The 24,638-nt window shown below is 43.3% G+C and overlaps 1 protein-coding gene across 1 annotated transcript in view; it reads left to right on the top strand.

Moving 5' to 3' along the window:
* Window positions 1-898: 898 nt before the first annotated feature.
* Window positions 899-24,638, top strand: part of sf3b3 (splicing factor 3b, subunit 3) — a 39,779-nt gene continuing 16,039 nt past the window's right edge. The window contains exons 1-20 of the mRNA XM_064930060.1: window positions 899-1,008; window positions 1,584-1,710; window positions 1,813-1,966; window positions 6,104-6,276; window positions 6,448-6,620; window positions 6,938-7,079; window positions 11,404-11,516; window positions 11,682-11,819; window positions 12,066-12,169; window positions 12,271-12,436; window positions 13,287-13,382; window positions 13,783-13,855; window positions 17,140-17,291; window positions 17,574-17,729; window positions 17,843-17,998; window positions 18,313-18,456; window positions 19,891-20,013; window positions 20,121-20,275; window positions 23,443-23,617; window positions 24,064-24,269. Of these exons, the coding sequence (XP_064786132.1) occupies window positions 1,641-1,710; window positions 1,813-1,966; window positions 6,104-6,276; window positions 6,448-6,620; window positions 6,938-7,079; window positions 11,404-11,516; window positions 11,682-11,819; window positions 12,066-12,169; window positions 12,271-12,436; window positions 13,287-13,382; window positions 13,783-13,855; window positions 17,140-17,291; window positions 17,574-17,729; window positions 17,843-17,998; window positions 18,313-18,456; window positions 19,891-20,013; window positions 20,121-20,275; window positions 23,443-23,617; window positions 24,064-24,269 (2,669 nt within the window). The 5' untranslated portion in view covers window positions 899-1,008; window positions 1,584-1,640. The remainder of the gene's footprint in view (window positions 1,009-1,583; window positions 1,711-1,812; window positions 1,967-6,103; window positions 6,277-6,447; window positions 6,621-6,937; window positions 7,080-11,403; window positions 11,517-11,681; window positions 11,820-12,065; window positions 12,170-12,270; window positions 12,437-13,286; window positions 13,383-13,782; window positions 13,856-17,139; window positions 17,292-17,573; window positions 17,730-17,842; window positions 17,999-18,312; window positions 18,457-19,890; window positions 20,014-20,120; window positions 20,276-23,442; window positions 23,618-24,063; window positions 24,270-24,638) is intronic.

The raw sequence follows: 24,638 nt of genomic DNA on the forward strand, positions 1-24,638 counted from the left end.
TTATTCACAATTTTCATTGAACAAATAAGGTTTTATATGTAAGATGTTTAAATAAAGAGCAAAATGATTGATTATTATTATATTATTACTTGTGCCCTGGTCCTATTTAGAGCCCATTGTCAGTTCCCACGAGCCGAGTTGTGACAAAAACTCACACTCATTCATATGTTTAATAAATGTATCGTATAGTGTGTGGCAGGCTTACAATAATGGAAATAAGCAACAATGGAGAGTGCGCTGACCCTGGTGATAGAGGGGGTACGCAGCTGGAGGTTGAATGTTTAAAGGGGTATGGGACTATGAAACGTTTGGGAACCACTGCTGTAGGGGACTCTTTATTATGCACCAAAAATGTATATGCTGCTAGACATATTTCAGTTCAGAACCTTTACATCATGTCGTTTCTGTGAGCTATAGTGACTTTATTCTAACACGTTGTGGATGCTTTTAGGAGGAAATGTCTCAATTAAATTAAATCCATAAGGCTTTATTGGCATGGGAAACATGTTTACATTGCCAAAGCAAGTGGAATATACAATAAACAAAAGGGAAATAAACAATAAAAAATTAACAATCAGAAATGATCTCTCTGAATATGCAGTCCACACTGACTTATTCCCTGCATGGCTGCACCTGCACCTTTTGTCCAACCTAAGCAAAGCATGGGCATTGTCGCCACCTATTGGAATAGCTCGTCAACTGTAATTAAATGCGCCTTTTCATTATATTTTTCTGATAATTTCAAGACAAGTAAAATGTACATTTTCTATTTCAGATAAATCAAACATAATTTCTATGCCGTAACTGCTTTGAGTTTCGTGTTATTCCCATATAATTGTGTAGCTTGGTCTCAGGCACATTGTGGACCGATTTTTGATGACGTCGCAGATCGTGAAGAGGACCCACGATCGACAGGAAAGCGTTTGTCCGCAGAATTATCAACAAGTTGACGGTGTGACTGAAATTCATAATCTAGTTGATATCAGTTTCATCCTAACTGATACATCGGTAAATCATTTTCATACAATATCCGCACAATACAACATAGAAAACAAAATATATATCAATATATTTTTTTAACGTCTTCCTCAATTTTGAAGATGGGCGCTTGTGGGTATACGGAGTGATTGAATGAAACAACTGCGAGTGCTAGGGTAGCTAACTCGAGCAGTCAAGCCTTGTTTTGCGAAGTTACATGGTCTATTTCGTTAAAATATTTTGTAATGGTGGGCTCACGCTACTGTTATTATTGCGGTTATGTTGGACCTTGGCTGGTTGCAACAACGACCGATGGGTTTGTGTATAATCAACTACACAGTTGGCTAGGCTGGGCTCTACGTAGTAGCTAACTAGATAGCTAGCTAACTAGCAGCGGCACCCGTGTCTTTGAAAGCGCCTTTGTTTGTAGTCTAGCTAGCTATCATCAATTGAGTTGACAATGTTTTTGCTTGCGGGTGTATAATGTGTCTGCGGTATCCACAATAACATCACTGTGCAATAGTTAGCTAGCTACCGCACTAAGTTAGCTATGTTATAACACGTTCGCGGCAATGCAAAACATGTACTCCTCCTTTCTTCCTCAGAACCTGGTGTTGCTGTGGCCTCTTTGACCTGCACCTGAAGGTAGAGAAACAGACACTATGTTTCTGTATAACCTGACCCTGCAGCGTGCCACTGGCATCACCCACGCCATCCATGGAAACTTCTCAGGTACATAACATTATTCTCTTGGGGTCTCATCCCTGAGTCTATATAACATGGATAATGTAACCTGTGATCTGGTATGGTTATCATTTTTGTCTTGCCTTGCAGGAACCAAGATGCAGGAGATAGTTGTTTCCAGGGGGAAGATAATTGAGCTGTTGCGTCCAGATGCCAACACAGGGAAGGTTCACACCCTGCTTACCATGGAGGTGTTTGGCATCATTCGCTCCCTCATGGCCTTCAGGCTGACAGGAGGAACTAAAGTGTGTGTGTGTGTTATGAGATGTGTGTGTCAGCATGTACACTGGCAATTGCTTTTTGCTCTATATACAGTGCATTTAGAAAGTATTCAGACCCTTTGACTTTTCCCACATTTTGTTACGTTTTAGCTTTATTCTAAAATTGATTAAATTGTTTTCCTCGTCAATCTACACACAATACCCCATAATGACAAAGCGACAACAGGTTTTTAGAAATGTTTGCTAATGTATTACAAATAAAAAACAAATGCCTTACTTGCAAACTTATTCAGACCCTATGCCATGAGACTTGAAATTGAGCTCCGGTGCATCTTGTTTTCATTGGTCTCCCTTGAGATGTTTCTAAAACTTGACTGGTCCACCTGGGGAATTCAATTGATTGGACATTATTTGGAAAGGCACACACCTGTCTATATAAGGTCCCACAGTTGACCGTGCATGTCAGAGGTCGAAGGAATTGTCTTCGAGCTCCGAGACAGGTTTGTGTCGGCACAGATCTGGGAAAGGGTACCAAAAAATGTCTGCAGCATTGAAGGTCACCAAGAACACAGTGGCCTCCATCATTCTTAAACGTAAGACATTTGGAACCACCAAGACTCCTCCTGGTTGCCTGGCCAAACTGAGCAATCGGGGGAGAAGGTCCTTGGTCAGGGAGGTGACCAAGAACCTGATGGTCATTCTGGCAGAGTTCCTCTGTGGAGATGGGAGACCCTTCCAGAAGAACAACCATCTCTGCAGCACTCCACCAATCGGGCCTTTGTGCTAGAGTGGCCATACGGAAGCCACTCCTCAGTAAAAGGCACATGACGGCCCGCTTTGTCTGAAGGCACCTAAAGACTCTCAGATCATGTGAAACCAGATTCTCTGGTCTGATGAAACCAAGATTGAACTCTGGCCTGAATGCCAAGCGTCACGTCTGGAGGAAACCTTGCACCATCCCAACGGTGAAGCATGGTGGTGGCAGCATCATGCTGTGGGGATGTTTTTCAGTTGCAGGGACTGGGAGACTCGTCAGGATCGAGGTAAAGATGAATGGAGGAAAGTACAGAGAGATCCTTGATTAAAAACCTGCTCCAGAGCGCTCAGGACCACAGACTGGGGCGAAGGTTCACCTTCCAACAACCCTAAGCACACAGCTAAGACAATGTAGGTGTGGCTTCGGGGCAAGTCTCTGAATGTCCTTCAGGGGCCCAGACTTGAACCCGATCAAAAATCTCTGGAGAGACCTAAAAATAGCTGTGTAAGGACGCTCCCCATCCAACCTGACCAAGCTTGAGAGGATCTGCAGAGAAGAATTTGAGAAACTCCCCAAATACAAGCTTGCAGCGTCATACCCAAGAAGACTCGGCTGTAATCGCTGCCAAAGGTGCTAAAACAAAGTACTGAGTAAAGGGTCTGAATACTTATTTAAATGTGACATTTCTGTTTTTATTTTTAATACATTTGCAAAAATGTCTAAACCTGTTTTTGCTTCATCATTATGGGGTATTGTGTGTTTGAGGGAGATAAAAACCCAATCCATTTTAGAATGAGGCTCTGGATACTCTCCGAATACACTGTATATAATGATTGTGACTTGAGTTCCATCTCAATAAGTAGTTTGAATAGCCTAAAATCACAAGGTATCCAGAGTGCTAATAATGAGAGAGAACAAACAACAATAGCCTACAAGAAAATCTAAGGAAAATCCCTCCATGCAAGGTTGAATACCAAATTGCCAATAACCTATCCTACTAGGCCTATCAAAAGCTTTAAGACAAGTTTATGGTCTAATGCCGCAGTTATCACGATATCAAGTCATTTCTGGTTAATAAGGAAGTACCTTACTGTGATACTTTTCAATGAAAATGGTAAAAAAAAAATATATATATATATCTATCTGCTTAGCAAAGAACAATTGGTAATCAGTGTCGTCAACATGTTAATTACACGGTTCGTAAGCAGTTCATAATATGGTCATAACACTGTCATAACCAATGTATTTTCACCTGCCAAGAAGTTTCCTTTCATTAAGTTTCTCTTGAGTCCTTTGTTTTTGTTGTAATGAATCCTTTAGTCATGTTTTTTTCAGTCTATTATTTTATAACTTGTAGAAAATACGCTTTATAACACTGTCATGAAGCATTATGATAATTCTGTGTCACTTTACTTGGACTAAGAAAATATACTTTATAACACTCAAGACGCGCTATGACCACCATAATACGCCTATCTTCCGTATATGATTATGTCAAAAAGAGTGTGTCTTGTCCTGCAATCTGCTCCTGCATTCATCCCTGTCATCAGCAACGGGGCATGTCTGACATCAATGTGTGTGCAATTACAATGAGCATTTAACATGCTCAATAAATAAAACAATGTGTGGTAGGTTTTGACACTCTTATGTAGGTGTCATAACCAGCCATAAAATCAAGCAATATATGTCACAACAGGTGTAAATATACTGTGTATCATGACCGTGCTATGGTCATATTATAGCAGGTTATTATAACATGACGCTGGTGTTAACCTCTCTAGGGGGTGTGGGACGGTAGCGTCCCACCTGGCCAACATTCGGTGAAATTGCAGAGCGCCAAATACAAATTCAATTATTGTACATATTTAACTTTCATGAAATCACAAGTGTAATACATCAAAATAAAGCTTAACTTGTTGTTAATCCAGCCTCTGTGTCAGATTTCACAAAGGCTGTATGGTGAAAGCAAACCATGTGATTATCTGAGGAAAGTCCTCAGCACACAACATTACATACAGTTACCAGCCAAGTAGATTAGTCACGAAAGTCAGAAATAGCAGTAACATTAATCACTTACCTTTGATATTCAATTGGTTGCACTCACAAGACAACCAGTTACACAATAATGTTTGATTTGTTCGTTAAAGTCCCTCTTTATATCCAAAAACCTACATTTTGTTGGTGCGTTTTGTTCGGTAATCCAATGACTCATGCGGTCACAACGGGCAGACACAAATTCCAAATAATATCCTTAAATTTTGCAGAAACATGTCAAACGATGTTTATAATCAATCCTCAGGTTGTTTTTAGCCTAGATAATCGATAATATTTCAACCGGACAATGGCGTCGTCAATATAAAAGAAAAACAAGAAAGGCCGATCTCGGTCGCGCAAAGGAAACGGCTCTGGGGACATCCCACTATCCACTCATTCAAATTTGTCATTCTCCCTCATTTTTCAAAATAAAAGCCTGAAACAATGTCTAAAGACTGTTCACAACTAGTGGAAGCCATAGGGAACGGAAACTGGATCCTATCCCTTTAAATGGTGGATAGGCTTTCATTGGAAAAACAGCCATTTCAAAATAATGGCACTTCCTGGATGGATTTTCCTCGGGTTTTCGCCTGCCATATCAGTTCTGTTATACTCAGACATTATTTTAACAGTTGTTAGGTTGAGGTTAAGTAAAGTGTTATTGAGCAATTCCTCAAGCAATACTTTTTCCAGGTCTGTCTGTCTGAGTGGGGAGGGGAAAACTGGCAGAGAGGTATGGAACTCTTTCTTATTGGTCTATTAACTATGCTGAACAAAAATATAAACGCAACATGTAAAATGGGCTGAAATAAAATAAATGTTCCATATGCACAAAGTTTATTTCTCAATGTTGTGCACAAATTTGTTTACATCCCTGTTAGTGAGCATTTCTCCTTTACCAAGATAATCCATTCACCTGGTTAAAAGATCATTACCCCGGCGCTGGGGACAAACGTGATAACTCATGTTTCGGCATGATAATGCACAGTTCCTGGAAGCTGAAATTGTCCCAGTTCACACAGATACAAACCTGCTCCATGCTGAAGCTCTTCCACCAGAAAGGATATTTGAAAAGTTGAGTCTGTACTTAGCCTCTGCCCAGGCTTTCAACAACATTGTCTTTCGGCATGATTCATTCAGTTGTAGCAATACATTTTCCCGCTATAGCTCAATGGTCGTTTTAGCCGGTTTAAAATTATTCTAATATCTTATTTGGGGGCCAATGGTAGGCGATAACATCGTATATCGCAGTGTTTTATGGATACCAATGTTGACATCGCCCAATCCTAGTGTGAAGTAGATGCAAGTTTTATGTGTGTGGTTGAAAAGCTCTTATTTTAAATTTGAGACATTTGTGCTTTTGATCCACAGACTATATTGTGGTGGGCAGTGACTCAGGCCGCATCGTGATCCTTGAGTACCACCCCTCCAAGAACATGTTCGAGAAGATCCACCAGGAGACCTTTGGCAAGAGTGGATGTCGTCGCATCGTCCCTGGACAGTTCCTCGCCGTCGACCCCAAGGGCAGAGCAGTCATGATAGGTAAAGAGCTCAGAGAACTGAGAGATATTATGTTGTGGAGAGAGTTGGTAATGGTTTGAAAATTCAACAAAATTTCAAGTTGACAAATCCTTGGCTCGATGACAGAATGCCCTGTTGCAATGGACATGTTTTTTGTCTGTTGTAGTTTACAAATTACCCCTGTGTTTTCAGGTGCCATTGAGAAGCAGAAGCTGGTGTACATCCTTAACAGAGATGCAGCAGCGCGTCTCACCATCTCCTCTCCCCTGGAGGCTCACAAGGCCAACACGCTGGTCTACCATGTGGTAGGAGTTGATGTGGGCTTTGAAAACCCCATGTTTGCCTGTCTGGAGATGGACTATGAGGTGAGAGCCTAGCACTGACTGCTATGATTTGTGAATTTGCTCATGTGCTCTTGTTATGTACTAAAGAAATGGACCTAATCTATGTTTACACGCAGGCTCAGATGTGCTTCTGTTTTATTCTCTATACACCCAAGTGCTATTGAATTGATGAGTCTTCATGTCTCTTCTCTGACAAACCACTGTAGGGAGCTTAAACACCTCTGATTCCAACACAATCCTGCTGCTTTGCTACTAAAGATGTCCTGTAAATCCTCATCCTGTCCTCTTCATTTCCACTGACTCACTGTGTGTGGCCTATGACCTCTCCCTCCTTCCAGGAAGCTGACAATGACCCCACTGGCGAGGCTGCAGCCAACACCCAGCAAACCCTGACCTTTTATGAGCTGGACCTGGGTCTGAACCACGTTGTGCGCAAGTACAGCGAGGCCCTGGAGGAGCACGGCAACTTCCTCATTACAGGTAGCTACACTGAACAATAATGTAAACGCAACATGCAGCCATTTTTTTTACCGACGTTACAGTTCATATGTGACCGACCAGCTCGATTTGGTCCAATATAGCAGAGGGGGGAAATTACATTGCATATTAGAGACTCAGCGCTCGAAAATAGTGTATCACACATTACAGTTGAGGAACAAGGGAAAGTAATTCTGGTTTGAAAGTTGATTAACTTGTAACCTCACTTTTGATAAAATGAATTAATGTTGAATGTTTGTATGTTTTGGTACACCTACTGGAGGGCTCTTTGTCTACACCCATTCAGTATTGTTCACACCCTCTAAAGCTTTAGCCTCACCCATCTCTGTAAGGATTCACATATGAGGCTATGTACTAAACAACCAAAATTTTCAAAACTAAAGGCTGGTTTATACTACAGGTGTTTCTGTAAATTTAATCTGGAGTGCCAGAGTGTGCTCTGGGTGTTCGTAAACTCAGAGCGTTGTCAGTTTATCCGTTCATAAATTCAGAGCGTTTCGCTCTCTGACTGTTCAGAGTGCACACTGGACGCTCTGGCCGAGGAGTAGGGTTGATCCAAGCATTCTGACCAGTCAAGAACCCAAGCTAACTGGCTAATATTGGCAAGTTTGCTAGCAACTTCCAGACAAAATTCTCTAGGAAGGCAGGAACCTAGGAAGAAACCTAGAGAGGAACCAGGCTCTGAGGGGTGGCCAGTCTTCTTCTGGCTGTGCCGGGAGGAGATTATAACAGTACATGGCCAAGATGTTCAAATGTTCATAGATGACCAGCAGGGTCAAATAATAGTCCTGAGGCATGGTCCTAGGGCTGAGGGAGAGCTTAAATTCACACAGGACACCGGATAAGATTCCATATAACAGATTGACCCTAACTATCGCAGCATAATTACAGGAGGCGTCGGGAGGCACTGTGGCCCCGTCCGACTATAACCCCGGACAGGGCCAACCAGGCAGGATATAACCCTACCTACTTTGCCAAAGCACAGCCCCCACACCACTAGAGGGATATCTTCAACCACCAATTTACTACCCTGAGACAAGGCCGAGTATACCCCACGAAGATCTCCCCCACTGCATGAACCCGAGTGGGGTGCCAACCCGGACAGGAAGATCACGTCAGTGACTCAACCCACTCAAGTGACGCACCCCTCCTAGGGCCGGCGTGGAAGACCACTAGTAAGCCAGTGACCCCCATAATAAGGTTAGGGGCAGAGAATCCCAGTGGAGAGAGGAGAACCGGCCACGCAGAGACAGAAAGGGCGGTTCGTCTTGTGTCTGACCTCAGATAATTCTCTGGTTTTCGTTATTTTGTCCATGCTCATTGCGGTACACACAGTGACACAAAACAGGAGAATGAGTCCTTTTCTCTATTCAATCTGGTTGAATATGTGGTTTTTATACTGCGTGCACCTTCAACTCACAGCAGGGGAGTTCAATTCCAAAGTAAATGATAATCACCTGCTTGAAATCTAAAATATTTCTAGACAGTGCCAATAATATTGTCTGGGCCATTTTAGGATTTCTTTCTGGAATTAGCTAAGATTTAGTAAATGATTCAGATTAGTTTGTTTTGTACAACTGCATACCGAAGATATACATATGTGGATACCAAAATATGTTTTAATTTCAACAGTCTTCTGGAAGAAATTTTGCATTATTTGAAAAAAGTGCAAGGGTTCATTATTTTTGGCCGACTGTATATAACAATGAAAGAGCAACAGTAAAATAACAATAGCGAGACTATATACAGGGGGTACCAGTACACAGTCAATGTGTGGAGGCACGGGTTAGTTGAGGTAATTGAGGTTATATGTACATGTAGGGCTCCCAAGTGGCTCCCAAGTGGTCTAAGGCACTGCATCTCAGTACTAGAGGTAACACTACAGACACCCTGGTTCGATTGCAGGCTGTATAACAACTGGCCGAGATTGGGAGTCCCTTAGGGCGGCGCACAATTGGCTCAGCCTCGTCTGGGTTTGGCCGTCATTGTAAATAAGAATTTGTTCTTAACTGACTTGCCTAGTTAAATAAAATGTTAGTGACTATGCATAGATAATGAACAGAGAAGCAGCAGCGTGAAAGAGGGGGGAGGGAACAATGCAAATTGTCTGGGTAGCCATTTGATTAGCTGTGCAGGAGTATTATGTCTTGGGGGTAGAAGCTGTTAAGAAGCCTTTGGACCTAGACTTGGCGCTCCGGTACAGCTTGCCGTGTGGTAGCAGAGAGAACAGTCTATGACTAGGGAGGCTGGTGTCTTTGACAATTTTTGGGGCCTTCCTCTGACACCGCCTGGTATAGAGGTCCTGGATGGCAGGAAGCTTGGCCCCATTGATGTACTGGGCCCTACGTACTACCTTCTGTAGTGCCTACTAGCAGTTGCTATACCAGGCAGTGATGCAACCAGTCAGGATGCTCTCGATGGTGCAGCTGTAGAACTTATTGAGGATCTGAGGAACCATGCCAAATCTATTCAGTCTCCTGAGGGGAAATAGGCTTTGTCGTGCCCTCAGCAATAGGTCAGTTATTCTGCGCTTTGGCACACTCCGAGGTGAGTGCTCTGAAATCGTATTAGATAGCCAGGGCGAATTTACCAGCTACGTCTATCGACAGTTGTCGCAGTTACATGAACATTCTATTAAAATGCATACATGCATAGTGTTTTGACATGTAGCTAGCTAGCTAAACAATGAACCATGGTCCCAACTCATAACGTTACTACCCTGCAAGAATCTGCAGGGAGCTAACCAACCAGGTTCAATGTTAGATAGCTAACATTAGGCTAGAACTAGCAATGCGAAAGCCTTTGAGATACAAGTGATATTACTACTCAGATCATACATGTAAAGTTAGCGAGCCGGCCAGCTAACACTAGCTAGCTAACAGTACACTAACTAGACATGAAAACAACTTTCTGACTGAATTAGAAATGTATAATATCTGAAAATGTAGCTTGTTAGACTCTTACTTGGATGGACACTTCTCCCTCTGTGTCACGGATGCCATGGTTGCCCTTAGTTTGAAAATGTAATCAGGAGAAAGGTGTTTTATACATCCGAATTCTGGGTGTTCTCGTTTCGACTTTGCAGTCAAGTACCAGAATTTTCTCCATCTCCTTAGCTATCATACTCTAATTCCACTGATTTCAATACTCGGTCCAATAGAAAGTGGAGAGCAACACTTACGCACTTCTACGTGATATCTTTCAAAAAATCCTTACCTACACATACTGACCAGCTCCTATTATAGACGGAAGCGGGCGACATGGCAGACCAATCCGAAATCATCTCTCGGCATGTCCAGTCCATTCATTATCTCAGCCAATCATGGTTAGTGGGAAGGTTGCTGCTCTTCCATGGCTAAACGAACTAGGCTCATAATTTAACATTTTTATTCGTATTTACTGGTGGCATACAAGTTTGTTATTAAGGCACATGAAAATTCACATGTTCCAGTAGGCATTTCTGACATACACCTAGTTTCCTGAAACAAATCACATGTATAAGGAAATCAGTCAATTGGAATTTTTTAATTGGCCGTGCGAAGTTGCTGGATATTGGTGGAAACTAACACGCTGTCGTACACGTAAATCCAGAGCATCCAAACATGCTCAATGGGTGACATGTCTGAGTATGCAGGCCTTGGAAACACTGGGACATTTTCAGCAACCAGGAATTGTGTACAGAACCTTGCAACATGGGGGCGTGCATTATCATGCTGTGATGACAGCGGCTGAATGGCACGACATTGAGCGTTAGGGTCTTGTCACGGTATATCTGTGCATTCAAATTGCCATCGATAAAATGCAATTGTGTTTGTTGTCCGTAGCTTATGCCTGCCCATACCATAACCCCACCACCCCCATGGGCCACTCTGTTCACAACTTTGACATCAGCAAACCACTCGCCCACATGATGCCATACATACTGTCCTGCCTTGTGCCTGGTACAGTTGAAACCAGGAGTCATCTGTGAAGAGCACACTTCTTCAGCGTGCCAGTGGCCATTAAAGGTGAACATTAGCCCACTGCAGTGGATTACGACTTCGAAAGATCCTGGTGATGACAACGAGCACGCAGATGAGGGATGGAAAACTAATTTGTGCACAATTTCTGGGATGTTTTATTTCTGCTCATGAAATCTGGGACCAACACTTTAGATGTTGCATTTATATTTTTGTTCAGTGCACATTATTTCCAGTAGAGGGCAGTCAAAGCCAGGTTATGAGTTGTTTGCAGGCTGGATTATTTTTATTTTTTTAGGTGTAAACCTATTGTTTGATCATTACCCCTTTCCCCCTCTCTTCTCCAGTTCCTGGAGGCTCTGATGGGCCCAGTGGAGTACTCATCTGTTCAGAGAATTACATCACCTACAAAAACTTTGGGGACCAGCCTGACATTCGCTGTCCCATCCCACGCAGGAGGGTGAGTTTCTGTTATGTTTTATAAACGCGAAAACGGATTTCAAATAACTTGGCTAACAAGACATGGTCATACATGTTAACAGTTTGAATGTTTGTGTGGATCACAATTGATTTGATACCATCTGCACTGTGCCCTCAATTCTTTTTTTCTTTTGCCTGTACACAGAATGACCTGGATGACCCTGAGCGAGGCATGATCTTCGTCTGCTCAGCCACACACAAGACCAAGTCCATGTTCTTCTTCCTGGCCCAGACGGAGCAGGGTGACATTTTCAAGGTCACCCTGGAGACCGATGAGGAGATGGTGAGGCCAGCAGGGTGCAGTCTGAAACAGGAACTAGGGGAGGCAGAGGTGTTCATCTGATGTGTGGGAAATAGAACCGTGCTGTCGAGGTGATGAGTCTTCATGTCTCTTCTCTGACAAAAACATGGAGAGAGCATAAACACCTCTGATCTCAGCATGCACACACACTAACTCGGGGGGTCAGTGTTCACATGATGGGATATTCTGTGATTCCTTCTATTTCAAATAAACGTTTGTATCCCCCAGGTTACAGAGATCAGGATGAAGTACTTCGACACCATACCTGTAGCCACATCCATGTGCGTGCTGAAGACCGGCTTCTTATTTGTGTCCTCAGAGTTTGGTAACCAGTAAGTCATTCATTACACTGTAATACCTCACACATCCCATCTATGTCCATGCCTCTTGCTCTCTTGTGTTCATTGCCTTCTCTCTTCTCTCTCTCTGCTAGTTACCTGTACCAGATAGCCCATCTGGGAGATGACGATGAAGAGCCAGAGTTCTCCTCTGCCATGCCCCTGGAGGAGGGAGATACCTTCTTCTTCCAGCCACGCCCCCTCAAGAACCTGGTGCTGGTGGACGAGCAGGAGAACCTCTCCCCCATCATGTCCTGCCAGGTGTGTGTGTGAATCTCTTTGTGTTGTATGTTTGGTGTGCGTGCAACGGTTTTAGCTTTTGATTCCCATGGATTGTGTAGTGGATGAACTTTCCCTCTGTTCCACTGAACTGAATTGTAACAGCTTTAGCTGGGGTAGATGTGTTTTCCCACTATTTATAGCACAATGAACCTGATTTTGACTTTACTTGAATGCGAGCTATTTGGAGTACAAAGACTCTTGTCTTTTTTATTTTTTCCCCATTTTTATAAGTAGGATTCACATTAACCCGCTGTCTCCACACACACACAGATTCTTCTGAAGTCTTTCGGCAAGGTTTGAGGAGAAGGATGCTGTCCTGTTGAAGTGATGAGTTTCTCATGTCTCTTCTGGCGAAATATTGTTAGGTTCTAATTATCAGAGTAAGAACTCAACAGACACTGAAAGCTTAGACCAAGTTTATTCTTCCCAAAGGATCGACCAGTTGAACCGACAAAGACATGATTACAATAGTGGTGGTATATGTATCCCACTGTGGGTGGAGTCTCCTCCTTGCTAAACATTGCATCTTTTTTTGCTAGGCAGGAAACTAAGTGATAGCGGTAATAAACGGTTCCTTTTCCCTTAGAGACCTGTCCTCGACCCCCTTATCCACGCCTCTCCCCTTATCAGTACTGCCACGTGACTGTTTTCCCTGCTCTCAGCCCCTCCCAAGCTTAATTGCACCCACCATAACCCTTCCTCCTACAGACAACTCCTGGTGTAAATCCTGGGCTACGGCAATTCTGTCCTCTGAGAATACATACGGATCTCTTACTCACCACTGGCTCATTGTTCCACTCACCTCATCTGTTTCTCTCTCCCTGTGTAGATTGCTGACTTGGCTAATGAGGACACTCCTCAGCTGTATGTGGCCTGTGGCAGGGGACCCAAATCCACCCTCCGTGTCCTTAGACATGGACTGGAGGTATGTGTACTGCTATTCCACATCCCATTGCACATTCCCATCCCAGAAAGTGCTCACACACACATTCTCTCAGTGTGGCACATGCCACAGTATTATTTGAACAATGATGACATTTTAACAAAGTCATGCGGATACTCACTCACATGCACACCGGAAACCAGAGTTGGGACAGAGTTTGGGTATTAAGTTTCTGGTGCTGTTGCTTTTCTTGCACACCAGTTCATGTTTGACATGTTTTAAGAAGCTGGATGAGATGAAATCATGTCTCTGACAAAGCACCGGAGAGAGTGTGTATACCTCTGATCTCAGCTAATCTCAACATGTCAATGCAGAGGTAACAGACTGGTAAATGCTTAGGTTAGATTACAATGAAAGTCTGATCATTGATTGTTCCCTCCAGGTATCAGAGATGGCTGTGTCTGAGCTGCCCGGTAACCCCAATGCTGTGTGGACTGTGCGCCGACACATTGAAGGTGCTTGTTCTTTTTATTTTATTTTTTATAAATACATCAATGTTTTTAACTAGTTGCCAGTTATTTTCCCTTCTACCTCATTGCAGTCCACTTCTGCAGTATTTGGTTGCAATTATTGTGTAAGACATGGTTGTAAAGTGGCATTGTTTTAATCTTAATACTGTCAAGTCTCATGTTGTAGTCTGGCATCACAGTGCATTCTGAGGAAAAGTCACTCAGCCAGACTATTCCCAGAAGTCATGTGATTTCAGAGATATTTCCTGTCATGGTGTAGTGCAGTGGCCTAGTTCCACTGCAGCTGCCTGGTAGATAGAGGCCTGTTCAGGCGTGGCTTCACTTTCACTCTGGCATTCATCCATTACACACAACACTTGGCTCATCCAACTTGTTAGCCTGCACAAGTCAGACATTGTAACTTCTACACACTGGGTTACAGATGTAGATTTCAAGATTGTGATGCCATGCTCTAGGTTAGTGAAAAACCAAAATAAGGGTATGAGATCGATTGATCTTCATGTACCAGATTAGGGCACATTCCTCTGAAGACTCATGGCAGGGTTTGTTGTGCTGTTGAAGTGATGAGTTTGTCATGTCTCTTCTCTGACAGAAATATCAATGGAGAGAGTTTAAAACACCTGATCTCAACATTATACATACTTTGTGAATAAATAAACTCAGAAAAAACAGAAATGTCCCTTTTTCAGGTCCCTGTCTTTCAAAGATAATTTGTAATAATAATAATAACTTCACAGATCTTGATTGTAAAGGGTTTAAACACTGTTTCCCATGCTTGTTCAATGAACCATAAACAATTAATGAACGTGCACCTGTGGAATGGTCATTAAAACTTCTTATGGTATAGGGGACGCTTGCGTCCCACTTGGCCAAAAGCCAGGGAAATGCAGCGCGGCAAATTCAAATAAAATGATATAAAAATCAAACTTTCATTAAATCACACATGTAAGATACTAAATTAAAGCTACACTCATTGTGAATCCAGCCAACATGTCAGATTTTTAAAAGGCTTTTCGGCGAAAGCATAAGAAGCTATTATCTGATGATAGCACAACAGTAAACAACGAGGGTAGCATATTTCAACCCTGCAGGCGCTACACAAAATGCAGAAATAAAATATAAAACATGCCTTACCTTCGACGAGCTTCTTTTGTTGGCACTCCAATATGTCCATAAACATCACAATTGGTCCTTTTGTTCGATTAATTCCGTCCATATATATCCTAAATGTCCATTTATTTGGCGCGTTTGATCCAGAACAAAAACGCTTCCAAATTGCTGCTACTTTAGTCACTACAAAATATTTCAAAAGTTACCTGTAAACTTTGCCAAAACATTTCAAACTACTTTTGTAATACAACTTTAGGTATTTTTAAACATTAATAATCGATCAAATTGAAGACGGGTCTATCTGTGTTCAATACAGGAAGACAACAAACCAAGCTACTTTTCAAGTCTTGCGCAACTCTCAACAGTGTTACGCAGTTCCTAGATGGCCGTACTTCTTCATTGCACAAATTAATAACCTCAACCAAATTCCAAAGACTGGTGACATCCAGTGGAAGCGGTAGGAACTGAAAACAAGTGCCTAAGAAATATCGTTTCCCAAGGAGAACTCACTGAACGGACAGACCTAAAAAAAACAATCTGAACGGTTAGTGCTCTGGGTTTTGCCTGCTACATAAGTTATGTTATACTCCCAGACATGATTCAAACAGTTTTAGAAACTTCAGAGTGTTCTATCCAAATCTACTAATAATATGCGTATCTTATATTCTTGGCATGAGTAGCAGGAAGTTGAAATTGGGCACGCTATTTATCCAAAAGTGAATATGCTGCCCCCTATACCTTAAGAAGTTAAGACACTAACAGCTTACAGACGGTAGGCAATTAAGGTCACAGTTATGAAAACTTAGGACACTAAAGAGGTCTTTCTATAGACTCAGGAAACCACCAAAAGAAAGATTCCCAGGGTCCCTGCTCATCTGTGTGAACGTGCCTTAGGCATGCTGCAAGGAGGCATGAGGACTGCAGATGTGGCCAGGGCAATATGTCCGTACTGAGAGACGCATAAGACAGCGCTACAGGGAGAAGGGGCGGACAGCTGAACGTCCTCGCAGTGGCAGACCACGTGTAACAACACCTGCACAGGATCGGTACACCCGAGCATCACACCTGTGGGACAGGTACAGAATGGCAACAACAACTTCCTGGGTTACACCAGGAACGCACAATCCCTCCATCAGTGCTCAGACTGTCCGCAATCGGCTGAGAGAGGCTGAACTAGGGGCTTGTAGGCCTGTTGTAAGGCAGGTCCTCACTAGACATCACCGGCAACAATGTCGCCTATGGGCACAAACCCACCGTCGCTGGACCAGACAGGACTGGCAAAAAGTGCTCTTCACTGACGAGTCGCGGTTTTGTCTCACCAGGGGTAATGGTCGGATTCGCATTTATCATTGAAGGAATAAGCGTTACACCGAGGCCTGTACTCTGGAGCGTGATCGAGGTGGAGGGTCCGTCATGGTCTGGGGCAGTGTGTCACAGCATCATCTGAGTTTGTTGTCATTGCAGGCAATCTCAACGCTGTGCGTTACAGGGAAGACATCCTCCTCCCCCATGTGGTACCCTTCCTGCAGGCTCATCCTGACATGACCCTCCAGCATGACAATGCCACACTGCTCGTTCTGTGCGTGATTTCCTGCAAGACAGGAATGCCAGTGTTCTGCCATGGCCAGCGAAGAGCCCGGATCTCAATCCCATTGAGCACGTCTGGGACCTGTTGGATCGGAGGGTGAGGGCTAGGGCAATTCCCCCCAGAAATGTCCGCGAACTTGCAGGTGCCTTGGTGCAAGAACTGGCAAATCTGGTGCAGTCCATGAGGAGGAGATGCACTGCAGTACTTAATGCAGCTGGTGGCCACACCAGATACTGACTGTTACTTTTAATCCCCCCCACCCCTTTGTTCAGGGACACATCATTTAATTTACGTTTGTCACATATCTGTGGAACTTGTTCAGTTTATGTCTGTTGTTGAATCTTGTTATGTTCATACAAATATTTACACATGCTGAGTTTGCCGAAAATAAACACAGTTGACAGTGAGAGGACGTTTCTTTTTTTGTTGAGTTTAAATGTAGTTGATGATTTTGATTAATTGCTTCATGTATCAGATTAACACTAACCATAGGTTTATTGAATATAAGGAAGGGTCCAGAAATCCCCTCCGTGTGAAATTCCTACTTGTTGAAACACCTCTCCTCCTCTAGATGAGTTTGACGCGTACATCATCGTTTCCTTCGTCAACGCCACCCTGGTTCTGTCTATCGGTGAGACCGTAGAGGAAGTGACAGACTCTGGCTTCCTGGGGACCACCCCCACCCTCTCCTGCTCTCTGCTCGGGGAGGATGCTCTGGTGCAGGTCAGTCACCCACACTACACACGACTCTCACAGAGGCCTGAACATGCACCTTCTGTTCTGGGGGGAATACAATGCTGATGGTGAAAGTGAAATGAAGATGTAGCGAGATGAAGTGTATGACAGATTTAATATTGCTGTTGAAGTGGTGAGTCTTCATGTCTGTTCTGACATTACAATGGAAAGAGCTTGAACACTCTGATCTCAGCGCTATTCACAAACATTAGACACCCTGGCTAGGCCCCTTCCCCAGCCCTGTGTAAACTGAATAACTCTATTGTACAGGTGTATCCTGATGGGATCCGTCACATCCGTGCTGATAAGCGTGTGAATGAGTGGAAGACTCCAGGGAAGAAGACCATTGTGCGCTGTGCAGTCAACCAGAGGCAGGTGGTTATCGCTCTGACCGGAGGAGAGCTGGTCTACTTTGAGATGGACCCTGTGAGTATACTTTCAACCCCTGGGTGTCTATTCTTATTATTGTTCTTCTTCTTATTATTTTTCTTCTGACAGTAAATGTTTATGATAACCTTCCCCTCTGTCTCTCCCCCCAGTCTGGCCAGCTGAATGAGTACACAGAGAGGAAGGAGATGTCAGCTGATGTGGTGTGTATGAGCTTGGCCAATGTCCCCCCTGGCGAGCAGCGCTCCCGTTTCCTGGCGGTGGGGCTGGTGGACAACACCGTCCGCATCATCTCACTGGACCCCTCGGTACGACTCTCACCGTACTTTGCAGCCCGTGCGATCTGTTTGTCCATCTGTTTAGAATGGATCTGATTCATACTGACTGCTCTGCGAGTTGGTAACAAGCACCAGATGTTTTTGGACAATTGCAAGGAAACTCTTCTAGAGCTCGTTTACTCTACGCAAGTGTTTTTTTTTTTTTTGCAATTACAGCCAGGGTGAAAAAAACTAAGTTCAAATCCAAATAACACTGTGCCATTGTGGATATTTGCCTTTTTAACATGCGTTTATCTCTCAAAGCTGTGTTTGTAGCCACTAACCCCTCTGTGTTTGTGGTGTAGGACTGTCTCCAGCCCCTCAGTATGCAGGCCCTGCCTGCCCAGCCTGAGTCTCTGTGTATAGTGGAGATGGGAGGAGTGGAGAAGGAAGATGAGCTAGGAGTGAAGGGCACTGTCGGCTTCCTCTACCTCAACATCGGACTGCAGGTAAAATACACTATGACCATAAGCTTGACGAACATCTCATTCCAAAATAATGGTCGTCATTAATATGGACTTGGTCCCCCTTTGCTGCTGTGACAGCCTCCACTCTTCTGAAAAGGCTTTCCACTAGATGTTGCAGCATTGCTGTGTGGACTTGCTTCCAATTCATCCCAAAGGTGTCCGATGGGGTTGAGGTCAGGGGTCTGTGCAGGCCAGTCCCGTTCTTCCACACCAATCTTGACAAACCATTTCTGTATGGACAATGCATGGGTGCATAGTCATGCTGAAACAGTAAAGGGCTTGTCAGAACAGAAATTACAAGAGTATGTTATAATGCTGTTATTTCATCAAATGGGTGTTTTATGGAACAGAATAAGGGGTTGTTAAAATGCTCATCTGTGTGTTCTACTGAGGATGGCCCTCTGGGAGATTTACAATGCCTTTGAGTGATACTGCATTTCAGAGCATGAGTTAATGTTTCTGTACTGGGGTACCAGGGGGAGATGACTCCGGTGCCAGACCCTGATCTCTACACAATGAGATACTGTCTGCTGTCAATTATAAGTATCTTTTCTTACTAATCTTAACTTTATGACCATTCCATAAATCTGTTTGTCATGTAGCCTGAAAGGGGTGAATCTTGGCAATAAAAGACCTTTGTGTTTTTGACTCGGGGCTCTGAATTGATTCGTTTACCAGCCATTATTAACGCGGAGCACTCAATCGATTCACTTTATATGTGTGTGTTGTATTGACATGCTCCCTTATTAACAAGTCTCTTGTGATAAGTTTGTCTCTCGTCATTTGATAGTAAAGAAATGAACCACCACAGGCCTTCCCCAAACTTGCAACGGTCCAGTTCTGTGAGCCTGTGTGGCCTACAAGTCAGCGGTTGTTTGTCCTAGACGTTTCCACTTCACAATAACAGTACAGTTGTTCCAGGGCAGCTCTAGCAGGGCAGAAATATCACAAACTGACTGGAAAGGTGGCATCCTATAACGTTGCCACGTTGAAAGTCACTGAGCTTTTCACTAAAGCCATTCTACTGCCAATGTTTGTCTATGAATATTGCATGGCTGTGTGCTCGACTTTATACACCGGTCAGCAACAGGCCAGGCCGAAGCAACTCATTTGAAGGGGTGTCCACATACTTTTGTCTGTATATCGTGTATATGTCCTCTGTGTTGAGGAAGCGTTTGAGTGGAGGGATATTGTGGTGCTGTTGAAGTGATGAGTTTTCTCATGTCTCTTTTCTGACAAATAATGGAGAGTTTAAAACACCTCTGATCTCAGCATACAGTATATATATATACACACACCTACACTATCTGTTACTGCCTGTTTACTTCTGCCACTGTATTACTTGATATTTTGTGCTCTGTTGGAAGACCTACTAGAGCTTATATTTGTGACGTTAACATGTCTGTCTTTCCTCAGAATGGTGTGTTGCTCAGGACCGTGCTGGACCCAGTGACTGGAGACCTGTCTGATACTCGTACTCGGTACTTGGGGTCGCGACCTGTGAAGCTCTTCCGCGTCAGGATGCAGGGACAGGAAGCTGTAAGTGAAATCCTATTAGTTGGTGTGTTTTTGCAGCTTTATGGAGCTGAAACATAACATTGAGGCTGTGTGTATTTGTGTGTCTCTGACCTCTCCATCTCCTTCAGGTGTTGGCCATGTCGAGTCGCTCCTGGCTGAGTTATTCCTACCAGTCCCGATTCCATCTGACGCCCCTGTCCTATGAGACGCTGGAATATGCCTCTGGCTTCGCCTCTGAACAGTGTCCAGAGGGCATTGTGGCAATCTCTACCAACACCCTGAGGTGTGTACACACACACAAACACAGAGAGAACTAAAGTAAACACATCTGCACTGAGTGTACAAAACATTAGGAACACCTGCTCTTTCCATTACATAAACTGACCAGGTGAATCCAGGTGAAAGCTATGATCCCTTATTGATGTCACTTGTTAAATCCACTTCAATCAGTGTAGATGAGGGGGAGGAGACCGGTCAAAGAAGGATATTTAAGCCTTGAGACAATTGAGACATGGATTGTGTTTGTGTGTGTGTAATTCAGAGGGTGAGTGGGCAAGACAAAATATTTAAGTGCCTTTGAATGGGTTATGGTAGTGGGTGCCAGGTGCACTGGTTTGTGTCAAATGGTTTACCTCCCAAAGGACATCCAGCCAACTTGACACAACTGGAAAGCATTGGAATCAACCAGCATCCCTGTGGAACACTTTTGCCTCCTTGTAACAATTTACAATTGTTTTTTTATAGCACTTTTCTAAAACCCGAAGAGGATTAATTGAAGGCAGGGTTTGAGCTGAGGGGTGTTATGCTGTTGACGTGATGAGTTTCTCATGTCTCTTTGACAGAATAATTGAGAGAGCATTAAACATCTCTGACGAATTGAGGCTGTTCTGAGGGCCAAATTAGGGCAACTCAATATTAGGAAGGTATCCTTAATACAGTGCCTTGCGAAAGTATTCGCCCCCCTTGAACATTGCGACCTTTTGCCACATTTCAGGCTTCAAACATAAAGATATAAAACTGTATTTTTTTGTGAAGAATCAACAACAAGTGGGACACAATCATAAAGTGGAACAACATTTATTGGATATTTCAAACTTTTTTAACAAATCAAAAACTGAAAAATTGGGCGTGCAAAATTATTCAGCCCCTTTACTTTCAGTGCAGCAAACTCTCTCCAGAAGTTCAGTGAGGATCTCTGAATGAGCCAATGTTGACCTAAATGACTAATGATGATAAATACAATCCACCTGTGAGTAATCAAGTCTCCGTATAAATGCACCTGCACTGTGATAGTCTCAGAGGTCCGTTAAAAGCGCAGAGAGCATCATGAAGAACAAGAAACACACCAGGCAGGTCCGAGATACTGTTGTGAAGAAGTTTAACTTCTTGAAACTCCCCATCCCAGATCCGGGTTTGTGACTAAAGCCTCAGGCTCATTAGCATAACGATTTCTGAAAATCGCAAATAAAATGAAAATAATGCGTCTGCTCTCAAGCTTAGCCTTTTCTTAACAACACTGTCATCTCAGATTTTCAAAATATGCTTTTGAACCATAGAAATTGACTAATTTGTGTAAGAGTATGCAAAGCTAGCATAGCATTTTGAGTAGCATTTAGCACGCAACATTTTCACAAAAACCAGATAACCAAATAAATAAAATCATTTACCTTTGAAGAGCTTCTGATGTTTTCAATGAGGAGACTCTCAGTTACATACCAAATGCGCAGTTTTTCCTGAAAGCGTCTGTGTGTAGGAGAAATTGTTCCGTTTTCTACATTGCGTCTGGCTACCGAAACGAACCGAAAATTCAGTCACCTACAACTAAAACTTTTTCCGGATTAACTACATAATATCGACCGAAATATGGCAAACGTTGTTTGGAATCAATCCTCAAGGTGTTTTTTCACATATCTCTTCATTGATATGCAGTTTGTGGAAGCTTGCTTTCCTCTCTGTATCGCATGGAAAAATACTGGCAGGTGACTTTTGCGCACCAATTTCGGCGCAGGACACCGGGTGGACACCTGGTAAATGTGGTCTCTTATGGTCAATCTTCCAATGATCTGCCTACAAATACGTCACAATGCTGCAGACACCTTGGGGAAACGACAGAAAGGGCAGGCTCATTCCTCTCGCATTCACAGCCATATAAGGAGACAATGGAAAACAGAGCCTCAAAAATCCTTGTCATTTCCTGGATGCCATCTCATCTTGGTTTTGCCTGAAGCTCACGTTCTAGGGCACGCACAGAGAATATCTTGGTATTTCTGGAAACGTCAGAGTGTTTTCTTTCGAATGGTATCAATTATATGCATAGTCGAGCATCTTTTTGTGACAAAATATCTTGTTTAAAACGGGAACGTTTTTCATCCAAAAATGAAATAGCGCCCCCATAGATGTAAGAGGTTAAAGCCGGATTTGGATACAAAAAGATTTCCCAAGCTTTAAACATCCCAAGGGGCACTGTGCAAGCGATAATATTGAAATGGAAGGAGTATCAGACCACTGCAAATCTACCAAGACCTGGCCGTCCCTCTAAACTTTCAGCTCATACAAGGAGAAGACTGATCAGAGATGCAGCCAAGAGGCCCATGATCACTCTGGATGAACTGCAGAGATCTACAGCTGAGGTGGGAGACTCTGTCCATAGGACAACAATCAGTCGTATATTGCACAAATCTGGCCTTTATGGAAGAGTGGCAAGAAGAAAGCCATTTCTTAAAGATATCCATAAAAAGTGTTGTTTAAAACCTCTTGATACTCCCCATCCCGGATCCGGGATCGTGAATAAAGCCTCAGGCTCATTAGCATAACGCAACGTTAACGATTTCTGAAAATCGCAAATAAAATGAAAATAATGCGCCTGCTCTCAAGCTTAGCCTTTTCTTAACAACACTGTCATCTCAGATTTTCAAAATATGCTTTTGAACCATAGCAAATCACTAATTTGTGTAAGAGTATGCTAAGCTAGCTTAGCATTTTGAGTAGCATTTAGCACGCAACATTTTCACAAAAAAACAGATTTTATATCTTTATGTTTGAAGCCTGAAATGTGGCAAAAGGTCGCAAAGTTCAAGGGGGCCGAATACTTTCGCAAGGCACTGTATTTTGTGTACACTCAGTGTCGATTGAGGAAATGTCTTTGACAAGGCTTGAAGGTAGAGCAGTTATGCTGTTGAAGTGATGAGTCTTCATGTCTCTTCTCTGACAAACCAATGGAGAGAGTGTAAACATCTCTGATCTCAGCATATACACAGATCACATCTCATTTTCTCTCATTCACCCTCAACCATCCTCATTTTCAATTATAACACTGATATTTAACTTATGAGGGTTATGTTCCATTTACTTTTTGAAATGTTATTTCTGTTCCCATTATGGCTGAGTTGTGGCATGGCACACCTGTTACGTGGTACACATCTTCTGACACTGCCTTTGTCTCCCTCTTAGGATTCTGGCCTTGGAGAAGCTGGGTGCCGTGTTCAACCAGGTGGCCTTCCCCCTGCAGTACACACCTCGCAAGTTTGTCATTCACCCAGAGACAAACAACCTGATACTCATAGAGACTGATCACAATGCCTACACAGAGGCCACCAAGGCCCAGCGCAAGCAGCAGATGGCAGAGGTATGGTTCTGTTCTGACTGAGAGGGCTGAGGTTACGTGTTGTACACCCAGGCCGTGTAGATTGTGTGGGCTGATATTATGAAAGTGTAGATATAACATAGGCAAAACTTCAATATAAATATTTTACAATTGTTTTTTTTTTATAGAGCTTTTCTAAAAACCCAAAGAGGATTAATTGAAGGCAGGGTTTGAGGCGAGGGGTGTTATGCTGTTGATGTGATGAGTTTCTCATGTCTCTTCTCTGACAGAATAATGGAGAGAGCATTAAACATCTCTGATCTCAGCATATATACAGAGATTACACACACAGTGTAGATTGACATGGGGAATTAGACTAATACTTGGCTTACACTTATGTAGATATCTCTCACACCCTTCTCCCTTCCTTTCTTTCTCTCTGTTTGTAACTGACGCTGACACCACTTCTGTGTTGTTCCCTTCTATAGGAGATGGTTGAGGCAGCTGGTGAGGATGAGAGGGAGCTGGCAGCAGAGATGGCTGCTGCCTTCCTCAATGAGAACCTGCCAGAGGCCATCTTTGGGGCGCCCAAGGCCGGGTCTGGCCAGTGGGCCTCTCTGGTGCGTCTGGTCAACCCCATCCAGGGAACCACTCTGGACCTTGTCCAACTGGAGCAGAATGAGGCTGCCTTCAGGTGAGGACAGGATGGATGAATGGAAAAGAGCTCCCCGGCTTGTAGTCCTAAAAAATGAAATGAAATGAAATGAAATCAAATTTATTTATATAGCCCTTCGTACATCAGCTGATATCTCAAAGTGCTGTACAGAAACCCAGCCTAAAACCCCAAACAGCAAGCAATGCAGGTGTAGAAGCACGGTGGCTAGGAAAAACTCCCTAGAAAAGCCAAAACCTAGGAAGAAACCTAGAGAGGAACCAGGCTATGTGGGGTGGCCAGTCCTCTTCTGGCTGTGCCGGGTAGAGATTATAACAGAACATGGCCAAGATGTTCAAATGTTCATAAATGACCAGCATGGTCGAATAATAATAAGGCAGAACAGTTGAA

This window comes from Oncorhynchus masou, chromosome 22 (genome assembly GCF_036934945.1).
Source record: "Oncorhynchus masou masou isolate Uvic2021 chromosome 22, UVic_Omas_1.1, whole genome shotgun sequence".
In the NCBI taxonomy this organism is placed as follows: domain Eukaryota; kingdom Metazoa; phylum Chordata; class Actinopteri; order Salmoniformes; family Salmonidae; genus Oncorhynchus; species Oncorhynchus masou.